This window comes from Aulostomus chinensis, chromosome 4, assembly GCF_037954235.1.
Source record: "Aulostomus chinensis isolate RoL2024-O1b breed Wild chromosome 4, RoL_Achi_v1.0, whole genome shotgun sequence".
NCBI classification, from domain to species: domain Eukaryota; kingdom Metazoa; phylum Chordata; class Actinopteri; order Syngnathiformes; family Aulostomidae; genus Aulostomus; species Aulostomus chinensis.
This window is the reverse complement of record NC_141323.1, coordinates 12,412,243-12,425,951: the sequence shown is the minus strand read 5'-3', so window position 1 is coordinate 12,425,951 and position 13,709 is coordinate 12,412,243. Positions and strand designations below refer to the sequence as shown.

Genomic DNA, 13,709 nt, shown 5'->3' with positions numbered 1-13,709 from the left:
TACTCTAGAAATAATGCCTGTATCATCTAGACTATCAAATATGAAATATGTACTTTAAAGACTATAATGAAAGCTCTGGATTCGTAAAGTACCTCCATTTAGCTGTCACAGCGATTGTGCCCATCAGGAATCGAGTCAAATAATATATGGAATAAATGCATGATTGACTCTCTGCAGGGACTGTGACCTCATGTTCCCCTTGGTGTGCAAGTTTTCTGAGGAATTCAGCAAGTCTGAAGGATTCACGCTGACACTGTGACCTTAGAACCGCGGTTTGGCTGCTGCCCAAACTCAGGGGCTGCTCACTGAGTCCATTATAGTGTAAACATTTCTTTTCCACAGAATGACAAGATCAAGGCCATCTTTCCTGCCTTATTTCAAATAAATTTTTCAAGGACAAAATATTAAAATGCAATAACACTAATGTGCAGTTGACTTCAAATGGTATGAGTAGGATTTAGAGCTGCAATATTTACATTTCTCGATGGCCGGTGTGTAGGATGTAGAGACTCTAATGGCTAGTTAACGGTCCTTAACATCAACAGAGAAAGAAGGTCCTCCTTCACAGATCCTGGCCCGGGGAGGAGTAAGAAGTGGATACAGCATCTGGGGCGGGGTACCAAAGTTGCTCAGTGGCTCATGAAGCAAAAGAGATCGGCTTCTTGACACAAGTAGAGCGAGCGCAAAAGAGACCCCCCCCCCCCCACCACCACCTCTTATCCTGTTAAGGGTCACGGGGGGTGGAGCCTATCTCAGCAGCCTTCAGGTGAGAGGCGGGGTTCACCCTGGACGGGTCACCAGTCCATCGCAGGGCCAACACATGTAGACAGACAACCATTCACTCTCACAGTCACGCCTACGGTCAATTCAGAGTATCAATCAGCCTCGTCCCCCCTTGATGTCTTTGGACTGTCACCACCACTTCTACAGAAGCCCCAATTGGACAAAACAAAACCTTGCATATTTTTTTCTCCCCTGTAGGTTCAGAGCTTGAATTTATGAAGGTTGAACATTCCTGTTGTGAGACAAAGAATATGAGAAAAGAAAGCAGAACAAGCGGTCCCTGGTCCTGACAACGCCATAGCAACAACAATGCAGTCTGTTCGGACACCACAAGCTTCAAAAGCGTGTGTGCTATGTTCCTTTGTGCATTTGCTTAGGTTGTTTTGTTTTATCCACTTATAGAACTGACTTCTTCACACACATACACTTGAGCTTATTACTCCTCTTAAAACTGAACAACTCAAGTTAGTCCAGAAAGGCCCTGGAGGTGTAATTATGTACTCTGAGCTCTACTGAAGGGCTGTGATGGACAGAACCAAGAATGAGCGTTAATGGCAAAGACAGTCATTCTCTCAGAATTACAACACTGGACCGATAACAAATACATCTCCAGGCTAGTTAGTTAAGATAAGACCGTTATAATCAACAGCATGGCCTTGGAGAAGGTCAATAAAGTAAAAAAAAAAAGAAAAAAAAAAAGGGGGGGGGGAAACCCCAGTAGAATACTGAGTTAATGGCCTGCTGTCACGTGTTTTAACACCAGGAATTGCTGGAGATGTAACTGTGAGGTCAGTGTGACAAAGTTGATGTGAAAATAAATGAGATGCCCTGGTTTGAGAATGGCTGAGCGGCGAGGATCTCTTAATATATGATATTCATGGAATTATAATCGGATGAGGCAAGGAGGTCATGTTTTTGCTGGTTACGGAAGAAATACAAAGCCTATTTTCGCCCGACTCGGTGGGGGGGTCCAGTACGGGCTGAGAAATACTCGTTCTAATTTTGGAGCAGGTCGGTCATAGTGCCACCTGGTGGCGACTGGAAAAAGTGATCCGTTCTGACAATGCTTGAATAGAACATCTGCAGGTTTCTATCCCTCTAACATACAAGGGTTCAGCAGACCAAGCACAAAAGAAAATGTCATCATGTTTTCCCATCTTTGTGACAAACTGCATTTAAGGTAGCGAGAGGGGCTGACACATTAAACGTCCCCACAAATAAAAAACCTTTTCCTTTTTATGAGAATCACGCCGAGTTCCTACACTCAACCTCATCTTGGGAACTGTAATTGCACGTCCATATCAGAAGTTTCAAGTGAAAAAGATGGAGCAGGCGTTCTATCACCCGCTGCTAAAATGAATCCTTGTTTCATGGCTGGTTGTGTGTCACCGTGACATGTTTTGTTAAGCTCAGAAGGGAAATCTCTCACCAGCCAGCCTCCTTCAAGGGGACAAAACCACATTAAGTACACAGAAACAGCATGTTGCCTAAATGACAGATTGCGGCGGGGTCACAAGTGAGAAGATAAATGCTATCGATATTTGAGGCTAAATTGCTATAATTTTCCTCTGTAAGAGGAGCCTGTAAAGGGCGGTTATGTATTCGGTGCAGCCGACAAGCAAATTGTCAAAAGCAGCACACAATACCAGAGTTACTGAATGATTTACTGGGGTCATGGGTCATCCACACCCAGAATTGCTTTATGATTGTGTGCTTAGAGGCATTTTCAGACTACTGAACAGAATGAAAGGGGTGAACTGATACCCCCAACCTCGTAGGTCTAAGTGCCTCCGCCACTCTCCAAACAATTAACAACTGTGATCATTTCTCCAAGCCAAACTAACAGGAAGTGGGGGTTTTTTCCCTCTGGGCTACACACAAACTTTATGTGAAGGGAAAAATATCCGTGCGATGCGGTTTGATACAAGGGATCTGTCAAGTGGGCTGCTGTGGAGGTGGAATCAACAGATGGCCGGAGAGGGGAGGGCTGCAGACCACCGCTAGCATGGCACACGTCAACACATCAACCTTCCACCTGGGTTTGAAGGTCATACCTGCTGTGTTTTCACAACAAGCTTCTCAGAAGCAGTAAAAGACAGACAAAAAAAAAACAACCCTCTGTCTCAGTACCAGACTTTGTCAATCCCATTGATGTGGGATTGTGTAATTTGTAAAGGGATCATTTTAGCCACGCTAGCTAATTGGTGTTGCTCCATCATATCTCTTACTGCCATTTCATTCTTCCGACTCTAAGGAGCTCTTCAGCTGGTGGTGGTGGGGAGCACAAGGCTCTGCTCCAGCCCAGATATGTTCCATATTGTAGCATTGCTAAAGAGCAGCCATCCACAGCAGCTGACTAAGACAAAAAAAAAAGAAGAAGAAGCTAATTTTAGCTGCAACACTCTTTTTTTTTTTTTTTTTAAGTCACTGACCACTGGTGGTGCATTGGTAAATTGAGAGTTTCACCCTTTGACAAGTTAGTGTTAGTTCATGTCCTTGTTGCTTACGGTATGAGCTGCCATTTGGCTGGCAAACTTACACACAGTATTTTTAATTGTCAGCTAACCAACAATGAGCAGTTACAAGTTTCCGAGACCAAGGTAAAATCTTCAAATCATGTTGTTTTGGTTGCAAAATAACCCCATAAAACAAAGAAAGGCGACAAATGTTTGACATTTTTGCTTAAATATTACAGCACTGAAGCTTCAACCAACTTGAAACATGTCCCTTATTTGTTTATCTAGTTGATACTGAATTTCTGGAATATTTACCTGGACTGGGAGTATTTTTTCCCAACCGCAACCTGGGGATCCTGCTGGCGGATGGCTCGGATGGCAGTGGGTGCTGTAAACATGGAGGCGGCTCCGTGTTCAGAGAGGACACGGAAAAATGCTCCAGGGTCTGGAGTCCCCACGGGCTTACCCTGTAAACACAGTACAGGGATACACAGTTGTAAAAAATGAATATGAATGCAAGCAGGTAGATCTGAATCATCGACTCCCTACAAAAGGAATCGATGATTCAGATCAACAGAGATAATTGAAAGCATTACAGTAATACGTGAAATATATTTGACAGTACAAATTCACTTCCAGTACAACGACACAGCTTGAATATTCGTAAAGCAGCTGTTTAGAATGGAGAGCCACGGTGGAATTCTGCCCTCCAGACTTCCTTGCAGACAGATGGGCGCAGAAATCCGTTGGATTAAAAAACAGTTGCACTACAGGAGGTTTTTTTCTTTTTTTTTGGGGGACTCGAAGATAAAGACAAGAGAAGCCTGCAGGCTAATGCCTGAGACAGCAAATCCCACTGATCCACAGTCTCTCCTTTCAATGAAAAGACAGGTGAATGAGAATAGTCAACAGCAACAGTGAGGGCTGGCTGTCATTTTTGCTCTGAATAAATATTTGTCTATTCATTAAAGACAAAAGGCTGGCAGCATGAAGATGGACGGGCTGCTACAAGAGCCAGATGGAGTCAAACATTAATTTCAGGAAGGCAGATTAATTCATCGCCCAGTGGCGCTGCTTCTTACCAGCGACAGGAAACACACTGTAAGGAAGATGCAGAAATGTAAACACGCAGATCTACAGACTGCGCTGCAGGTTATTAAGACAGTCTGCATGGAGACGGAGCTCCACAAACCAATTTTTAGACACCTCCCTTGTTTTTAGAGGCCACACTCTGCAGAACGCAAACCAAGTACTGAGGCAGCATGCCGGTTATATTGTCTTACAGAAGTTGATCGAACTCACAAAAAGCACCTCAGTGACAGATGGGTGATCCACTGACCTGAATCCTTGTCAATCTCCCTCTTTAGATGAAGAAAAAGTGTGCTAAGTATCCAGTGTTACAGCTGAGTATGAGAATGTACTGCACAGGTCCACGCTTCTGAAGGAACACGTCAAAAGTTTTAGACCGAGAAGCCGAGGAGGCGGTTTTCAGTGATTAACGGCGCAGTAACGTTGAGAGATCAAAGTCTTCTGAGTATTTTAGCTCGAATTGAGTCTCCGGCTGCACAGAAGTCAGAGTAGCAAGTTTCAAGTTTAAGGAAGTTTGAAGTTTTCTTCATTTTAAATGGGTTTTAATGGATTCTGTGGTTTACATCACACCCATCCATCACGTTGTTCGTGTAATCCTGCAGACGTCCTTTCAAGGCCCAACGTGAACGTGCTTGTCGAGTGACCCCCGCGATGGGATCTCACTTCAATTTATGCAAATATGTTGTAAAACCCCCATGTGCTGTTGCTTTTGAGTGGCGGGGGGCAGACAATCACTTGAGGTAGTTTGTTGTGGAAAACCTATATGCGCTTTCAGAAATTTTAGCCACGGATTGTAAAAATAATAAGACACAACCGGTGCACAAACGAATAATTGGATGCATCAACATCAAGTGCGTTGTGAAACTGTCCTTACGATTGAAAGAGAACTAATATTGTGATCTACAACTCTGAAATACCCCCCCCCCCTCCTCCGTGAGTACTAATACAAAAGATGTTCAATTATTTCAACAAATATATTCCTAAAGCAGGAAATTATTCATTAAGTTTGATACACAGGCGAGTGCTACGAAGCGAAAACAAGAGGAGAGCTGTAGTCTGTCTCCTCCTCACTGGGGCATGAGTGCAATCAAACATGGCAACAGTGTCACAAAGCTCTGGAGCCGAGTCCAGCAAAAGTAAACCAAATATGGATGTATTCAGCTCCCAGAGCCAACAGAGGCAGACATCCGAAAGCAAAGACGAGCACCTCATAAAGGATTGTGCTGTTGCCATGGAGCAGAGGGCCATAGCAGATATAGGAATGGCCAACCACCCAGCCCAGGTCAGACGCCGCCCACCACACCTGAAAAAATAGAGAAGATGAGATCAGGTACAGGTTCATATCAGTGGATTTTATCAAAGTTGACTCAAAAAAATCATTGACACCAATAGCAAGGGATGGGAATTGATACGATTTTTACGATTCCATTTCTAATTCCGCGTAACGATTCGGTTCTTTATCGATTCTCATTTGGGGGAAAAAAAGAGAACAAACAGGTTGATATGCGTAAACATTTGTTTAGTTTCGTGGGAACATGACCTTACAAACCCAATAGTGAGGGGGCGCTAACATGATAGGCAGCTGGTTAGTTACCCGCAGTAGAGGACGTTGCCTCTGCTGCTGGGTTGAGATTCACTCAATCAGAGCAGAACGGAAATGCGACATTCATTCAAAATGATCGCAGGCTGTGTGTGCAAATGTTTCTGCATGTTGGTAGTTTTCCCGCCCTCTGATGAAGTATCCACTCTGCAAGTATTGCAAGTTGCCCTGCTGTCGTCCTTTCTCGTGAAATGTAACTTAACTTTCAAGCGTTTGCGCCGCTACGCCGCAGTGTTTCCTGCCGGCTGCACTGACGAATGACGTCCCCACGCACGTTGCGTTGCTGACACCAGCTACATAACGTGCGCGGCGACGTCATCCGTGCGCACTGGAATCGATAAGGGAATTGTTTGAAAAACTGGTAAATTATTCCAAGGAACTGAATCACTAGGATCCGGCTCTCAACAACAATTCCCATTCCTACCTATAGCACAAGTACGGAGGACTAAACCTGCCTCCAGTGGCTGGTTCACGCAAGTAGAGAAATTAATACAGACATCGTGACAGAAACGACCATTCTCTCAAACATGGATGTGTAAATAACAGGCTCAAGTACTCAAATGGTAAATAGATGCTGTTTTCAAGTGAAACAATGTGCATCAATCATGTTGGCTTCTATCATCTGCCTGTGAAAAAATGAATGATTTGCCCGTAGAGGCGGTTCAGAACCGCCACAGCGTCAGAAAATACGGGGCAAACTGGGTTTGAACTGCCCTCCGATTTAAAGGGACAAGTCAACCGAAAATGAAAATTCAGCCGCCACCTACTCATTCGGGTTAGGTGGGCTCAGTCGAGGCTGCAGGAGAAGTTGTTTGGGAACACCTTCTCCTTGTTTTGTAGAACTTGAAACTTCACCCGACCACAACGTCGGCATCAGGGTGGGTCGATGACTGTTTTAATGTTTGGGTTTTTTTAGGGGTGAACTATCCCTTTAACACACACATCTAGGGCTCTCGTTGCTGTCAACACGCAGGTGGCCTACATTCAAAAATGGACCTGAACACGTCGTGCTGCTGTGGCTCTCATTTATTCAAATCTTGTCATCTCCCTTGTTGAACTTGCACCAAGCTCGACCCTTCATTCAGTGAATCACGGTGGAAGTATTCTCTTTATTTCATGCACGTAACTGTAATTTAAGAACTACAGTCTGCGTGTACAAGGCTTAGGGAGCATCCCAAACACCAGTGAGCCTCCGCTGGTCTTTTTGAGTTCGTCATTTCTGATGAACTCATGTCCCGACCGCCTCCGCTATCGTCCTGCATGCAGGAGTCAAACTACAGTCGGAGCCCTGAAGCTCCGCCCACCCCGGCACAGCTTATACTTGCTCGTCCAGCACCGCTTAACAGTCGTCGCGTGTTAATATTAAACGTACTGCGTGTCAAAACTGAAGCAAATTCGAAAAGGCACTTCTTCGGGTTCCCATCGGTTCACACGCCTGGTTTGATGTCGGGCGGTTGCTGAGATTTTCAAGTAAAAGATGCCGTCGAGTGAGAGTCCTGACAGGTTTTGTCCTCTGCATACATGAGGGTGCTAAAGTATAGCTTATTCTATACAAAAGAGTGATGGAAATGAAAATACACACTAGGAAAGCATGCTAATCCAGACTCAAGACCCTACAGTTAACATCAATATTACATAGCGATATTTCAGGAAGTAAACAATCCGTCCCTCTGCTGACTGGCTGGCTCTTTGTTCTCAAACATGGCACTAACTCAGAAGAGGATGCTTTATTGCCTTACATCTCCAGGGCTGAGTCCATAAATATTTGACATGGTCCATTTCAGCATCACAGCGTACCCTGCAGTATCTCGCACAACACCCTGGGGAGCACGATAAGAAAAGCATCAGTCTGGTCGTGCACAAGGCAAAGAATAAGAATATCAATCTTAGCTCTCTCTCTCTCTCTCTCTCTCTCTCTCACACACACACACACACACACACACACACACACACAGCTCTCCTTGGCTAAAGGGAGGGTGTGGGGGTGCTCTAAATGACTGCTGCTCCTGCTGACCAATTCCAATTCTAGCTTTTATTAGTAAATGGTTCTGTATAAACATTTCAGAGCAAAATACTGCGTCCTCATGTCCACAATTAAATCTTAAAGTTATGGTCTCCCTAAAGCTAGAATTCGCAGTAGCTCACAAAGTGAAATGCTGGCAATAACATCACTATTAAGCTCAGGAAGCAGCCAGCAGGCGGATATTCGATATAATCTGTTGGTCAAACAAAATGATGCTATTTGAAAGGAGCCTGGGGTTTTCTATTTGGAACTGCCTGCAGGCAATTCCTGCAGCATGAGCTCCAACCAGACTTATTTACAGATATTTCAAGATGATAGTCCGAGCTCCATCCTGGACAGGACACATGAGGATGCATCTGTGCGTCTGCACGTCCGGGATTTTGATGTGGTGGTGGTGGGGGGGGGGGGGGGGGGGGCCAAAACAACAACAACAACAACAACAACAAAAAAAAAACACCTTGGGTGTTCCAGTGGTTCCAGAAGTGTAGAGGACATAGAGAGGATGGTTGGAGGGAAGAGACACGCAGTCGTGAGGTCGAGCGGCGGCCATCTCCTCGTCCCAGTCGAGAGTCAAATCTGGGCTCAGGGACACTTTCTCCTGCAACACGAAGAGGACGCAATTACGTTTGAGTAAAAGAGCGACTGGTGCTCGTCTCTGAGAGTTTAGCACGGAGGCCACATGATCACCAGCGCGGGCTCATCCGTTAGCAGGATCACCCCATTAGTCGTGGATGGATTTGGACGGCGGAATTTGGGAGTTGAGCCCCGTGGTGCCTCCTAGTTTATGAATACTTACATGAAAAATGAGCTGATTTCGCTCTCTTGTCGTGGTCGTGTGACCTCGGGGCACCAAATGATAATCATTACCGGTCTGGAGAAGAAAGACGTGCTTCTTTAAAATACTGCTTTTCTTATATCTCTATTTTAATCGAGTTTTTTTTTTTTGTTTTTTTGTTTTGCAAACTGTATCCATTTTTATAGGATTCAAGGTCACATGACCTTCTGAAGGACACCTGATCAATACAATTTACAACACAAACCAAATTGTTTCAAAAGAGGGTGTCTTAACTGTTTTGATATAGTTTTTTTTTTGTTTTTTTTACCAATACCTATTCAATGTGAAGACTTTAATGTAGTTTTTCTTGTAGGTTCAAAAGTCATGCGACCAAGGGGCTCCACATGAAGACCAGCTCTTGTTATTGAGACTGGAGGGAAACGAAACGCCTCCTTTCATGTAAACGTTGTGATGTCTGCAGTTGAGGTTGACACTGTGATAGAAAATTCATCAGCTTTGTTCTACGACGTCCAAGTCCCGCCACTCTGCGACGCCGTTCATCATCATCACGAGAACGGACGAGCGGGACGTTTTCATTTCATGACGAAAAATACAACAGTTTTGTTCCATAGTGACATGCTGTGGTCTCTGTTCCATCCATAACCCCTGCTAGCAGGTAAAGGTTACTTGGGGTCATAGGTCACTGCCCCCCCCCCACGTCCCTCACGCCAGCGCCTGTCTCAAATCAAACCTTGATAAATCTCTCTGATACTTTCGTTTCATTAAGAATGCGTCAAACCCAGCGGACTTCAGTCCCTGTCGGGACTTTCCTGGCTCTCTCGAGCTCAAGAGGAACAACTTTATGAAAAATGACAGATGCCAAAAAGAAAAAGAAAAAAAAAACCTTTTTAAAAATGATGCATCTTTTCTCCCCCCCCCCCCACTAAAGTCAAGCCAGACTCGTTTATCGGACGAGGTTTTCAATTCATCCCGCTGGAGCCGCGTTAAGAGAACCATAATCCCCTGCTAAAGTGAATGCAGTGAGCGCAAAGGCAGGCGCGGCTTTCCGCTGAATTTCGTGCGAGATCACGGACATCGATCCGCCGCCGCGTAGATCTTCCGGAGAACTCCTGCGAGGGGTCATTCCACAGCCTTTCAACCTGCCCACGTTCCGCCCTGTCTCATCTGCTTGGAGAGGCTCTACATCATTTTATCAAGTGAAACAGCAGCCAGATCTGCACCGCTGCCACGTCTGATATAAAGCACACTCAACAATTTCATGCTGGTATGCCTGACAATCAATTTATTTCCATGCAGCAGAATAATCTGAAATTCTCTTTGCGTCCCTTGAGGAAGCCTTGAATCCACAAATTAAGCAATAATACGAACTGATCTAGTCGGACAGCAGGCGGCCATATTTTAGGCTTTTTTGTCCTTTTTCAACACAATTAGCAGGTTTTAGGAATGACACCCAGCTGCTGGGCTGAGCTCGGCGGTTGTGTTCTGCACTTCTTACCATATTAGGCCGGTTGTAGATGAGCACTTTGGAGGGCCTGTGAGAGCTCAGCTCCAAGGCTTTCTCCACCAGAGGAATGTACTCCACTCGTCTGCCCGGCTCAATGCCAAATGAGGCTGTAACCATCAGCTTGGGCTGGAAAACACACACTCGCATATGAATAATGGATGGTGGTCAAATGTGAACAGAAGAACATGCTGCATTTATACAGATAATTACCTCCGCCGGGGAGATCATGTTTACAGTGGACTTTGTTTGTTTGCTGGTCAGCGGGATTACGCAGAAACGAATAAGCCGACTGCTGCTGAACACAGCGGAGGGATGAAGAATGGGCCCAAGAAGAACCAAATCATATTTCGAGTGGATTGAACTTGGTTTTTTTGTTGTTGTTGTTGTCATTGTTTTACAATTTGATGTCCTCCCTCTAGTGCTGTGATTCCCAAACTGTGGGTCATGGCCCCCCGGTGGGCCACGAAGGTATTGCAAGTGGGCCGCCAAATCATTTATGAAATAGTATGATTGCGGGGGAGGGGGGGGGGTGGAAATGTACTTATATAAAAATGAAAATATACAGAATAATGTTTTAAATGTTAAAACTCAGTTGTGTTTTCAAGGATATGAGAATGTTTAAATATCATTTTCATTATTTAGTTTTTCCTCCAAGTATTAGACACATGACAAATAAATGAGGGATAGGAAACTTTGTTCCTTTTGGCCGGCCCACTTTGCAGCAGGACCGCATCGCACTCGACTTGTTTTCGTTTGATGCTGGTGGCTGAAACTGAGGATGAGTGAGGATGGAGCTGCCTAGCAACAGGGGGAATTAAAAGGACAGAGCGACGAGACACCGATGGTGAATCGACAAAAGCTACGTGGTTATGTGCTAGCCTCCTGAAGGTGTTGCTAATTTTGAAGACGCCGTGTTAGCGGCTGTGGAGCTTCCAGCGTGTTTCTCCTGTACTCAGTCCAGTCCTTTATCTTCAGTCTTCAAAAAAGTGCTCGCATTCTACAGCCTCCGTATTTATGGGGTCGGAGGTGGGCCTTAAAAGTGGGCCCTGATTTGGAAAAGGTTGGGTGCCGCTGTTCTAGTGTATCAACTAGGTCCAGCTCAAATTTGGTCAGAACCACGCTAAGAACTTGGTGATGGGTGACTGCGAAGACTGCGTTTTCATTAAAGTGGCGTTAGCGTGACGAGGCGGCCATTTTAGATAGTTTGCCATCCAATAGAAAATGTCACGTACGGTGTGAGTGTCGGACGGAAGACTAAGATGAATTTATGTCGAAATAAAACCAACCAGGGGTCACAGGAAGTCGTTTACATTTAGATTCGTTTTCCGGTGATGCGCAGCAACATCATGTATGGCGAGTGTTCCGTGCGTCTGTAATCAGGCGGTGGAATCGTCTGCTCCCGCCTGCCGATATCCAAGCTTTCACGCACCTGCATCCTCTTTTTTTCCTTCAGCTTCTCTACAGTTTAGAGTTCGGAGGGATAAGAAAAAAATCGGAGAAAAAAAAAACAAAAAACAACAAATAGAAATGATCAGGAATAAATCAGGGGCGCGACAAGAAAAAGATTCATGAACAGAATTGTGATTATTCTCCTCTTCACGACTGGATTTAAATGAGTGACTGATTATCTGCGACGTGTGCCTTGTTCACATTGTACTTACACAGGTATGTAACACCTGTATTCAGTTGAGTCCGTACCTCCATCCATCGCTAATGCCAGCACTTATCTTTACTACCAATATCATATAAAAACATTTAACACTGATACTTATGCAGTATAAACACAGCACTCAACAGAGATCTTTTTCTTCAGAAATGTTTTCTGTCCAAATGTCAGAACGGTTGATTAATTCTTCTCATGAGAAAATGTCGGCGCATCATTTTTGCGATCTGAAAGAAATGACAGGCCTTTGCCTTTTCCACCCCGGGTGATTTATTAAAGAAACAAAGAAGCCTCACACACCTCCGACTCTCAGTTTTTTTCCACATATTTTTCAGGATGGACAGTGCGCATCATTAAGGATGTACGAAAACGGGGAAATTATTAGTCGGAGTCATTTTATAGCGCTGCGTCATATAATTGCATAAAATGAACAAAGAGTCATCACGCCAGCCTGCCCTTCGTTTTTATGGGAGGCCAAACGACTAAAAAGTGATTTAATAGTGATGGTGTTGTGCTGTTGTTGTCACGGAGCAAGAAAAGATCAATCTCAACCAAAGAAGAAGGGGAACATTCTCTAACCTTGGCGTGATTGATGCGGACGGAGAGTTCTTTCGAGGCGAAGCCACCAAAGATGAGGCTGTGAGGGGCGCCGACGCGGGCGCAAGCCAGCATGGTGAACATGGCCTGGGGCACCATGGGCATGTAGATGACCACCAGATCACCTGTGCCCACGCCGTTTCTCACCAAGACGCCAGCAAGCCTGGACACCTGAAAGAAAACACACGCGCGAGGCGATACTCCAGCAAACGACACGGCAGGAAACTTAATGCCAGCAAGGCCCGCCTGGCCAGCGTTAACATCTCTAGCATTCATAAGTGTGCACGTTTAAATTCATCACGTTGAAGCGAGGTTTTCAAGTTAATAATATGAGAAAAAGATGTCAATCCAAAGGTAATCACTGATAATCCTCGAGTGGACTTCATCTAAAAAAAAAAAATGAATAAATAAATTTAAAAAATCAACACTTTTTTAAACTACATGAAGTCAATTCGAATTTTCCTTTTCATTTACAATTTAATCATTAATTTTTATTTCACAGTGGGAAAAAAAAAAAAAGACTGGCTGTGCTTTTCTTCATTTTGAAAACATTTTTATGACAGCAAATTTCATTCAATTTCTGAAATATCGAGGTTAATGTGGATATTTTGGACTGTCAAATAGACAAAATAAGCAATTTGAACATTTAATGGACTTAAAAAAAAATGAATCAATCGATCAACCAACAGTGAAAATAAATCAGCATAATGACCAATGATGAAAATGAGCATTTGTTGTCCCCCTATTTATCTGTCCATGCTCATGTTAGCTCAGTCCAGATGCATATGGCACATACAGTTTTTCCTTTCCAAATGCAGAATGAGAATTAACTGATGTGGTTAATTATCACTGGCATTAATTACACTACTTACCTGGTCCTGAAGTTCCCTGAAGGTAATGATCTGCTTCGTTCCGGTCACTGGGCTGTCATAAATGATGGCCGGCTGTTCTCCACGGCCGTTCTCCACGTGACGATCCACGGCATTGTAGCACATGTTCAACTTCCCTCCCACAAACCTGACAAAACAACCATCAGCAATCACGTCCTTCAAACGGCAGCAACTTAGAAATAAGAACACATTCTGTTTCTTTCTAAGTACAAAATGATTCGATCGCCACAAAAACTTCTCTGAGGTGTGTGTGTGTGTGTGTGTGTGTGTGTGTGTGTGTGTGTGTGTGTGTGTGTGTGTGTGTGTGT

General features: G+C 44.4%; 1 protein-coding gene across 7 annotated transcripts in view; it reads right to left on the bottom strand.

Moving 5' to 3' along the window:
• acss3 (acyl-CoA synthetase short chain family member 3) overlaps positions 1-13,709 on the bottom strand; it is an 84,221-nt gene that overhangs the window by 30,110 nt on the left and 40,402 nt on the right. For all 7 annotated transcript variants that reach the window (XM_086201849.1, XM_086201845.1, XM_086201846.1 and 4 more), the window contains 7 exons: positions 13,384-13,528; positions 12,494-12,682; positions 10,243-10,377; positions 8,409-8,549; positions 7,668-7,748; positions 5,536-5,631; positions 3,555-3,706 (listed from right to left, as the gene is read on the bottom strand). In XM_086201849.1, coding sequence (XP_086057975.1) covers positions 3,555-3,706; positions 5,536-5,631; positions 7,668-7,748; positions 8,409-8,549; positions 10,243-10,377; positions 12,494-12,682; positions 13,384-13,506 — 917 coding nt within the window. In that variant the 5' untranslated portion in view covers positions 13,507-13,528. The remainder of the gene's footprint in view (positions 1-3,554; positions 3,707-5,535; positions 5,632-7,667; positions 7,749-8,408; positions 8,550-10,242; positions 10,378-12,493; positions 12,683-13,383; positions 13,529-13,709) is intronic.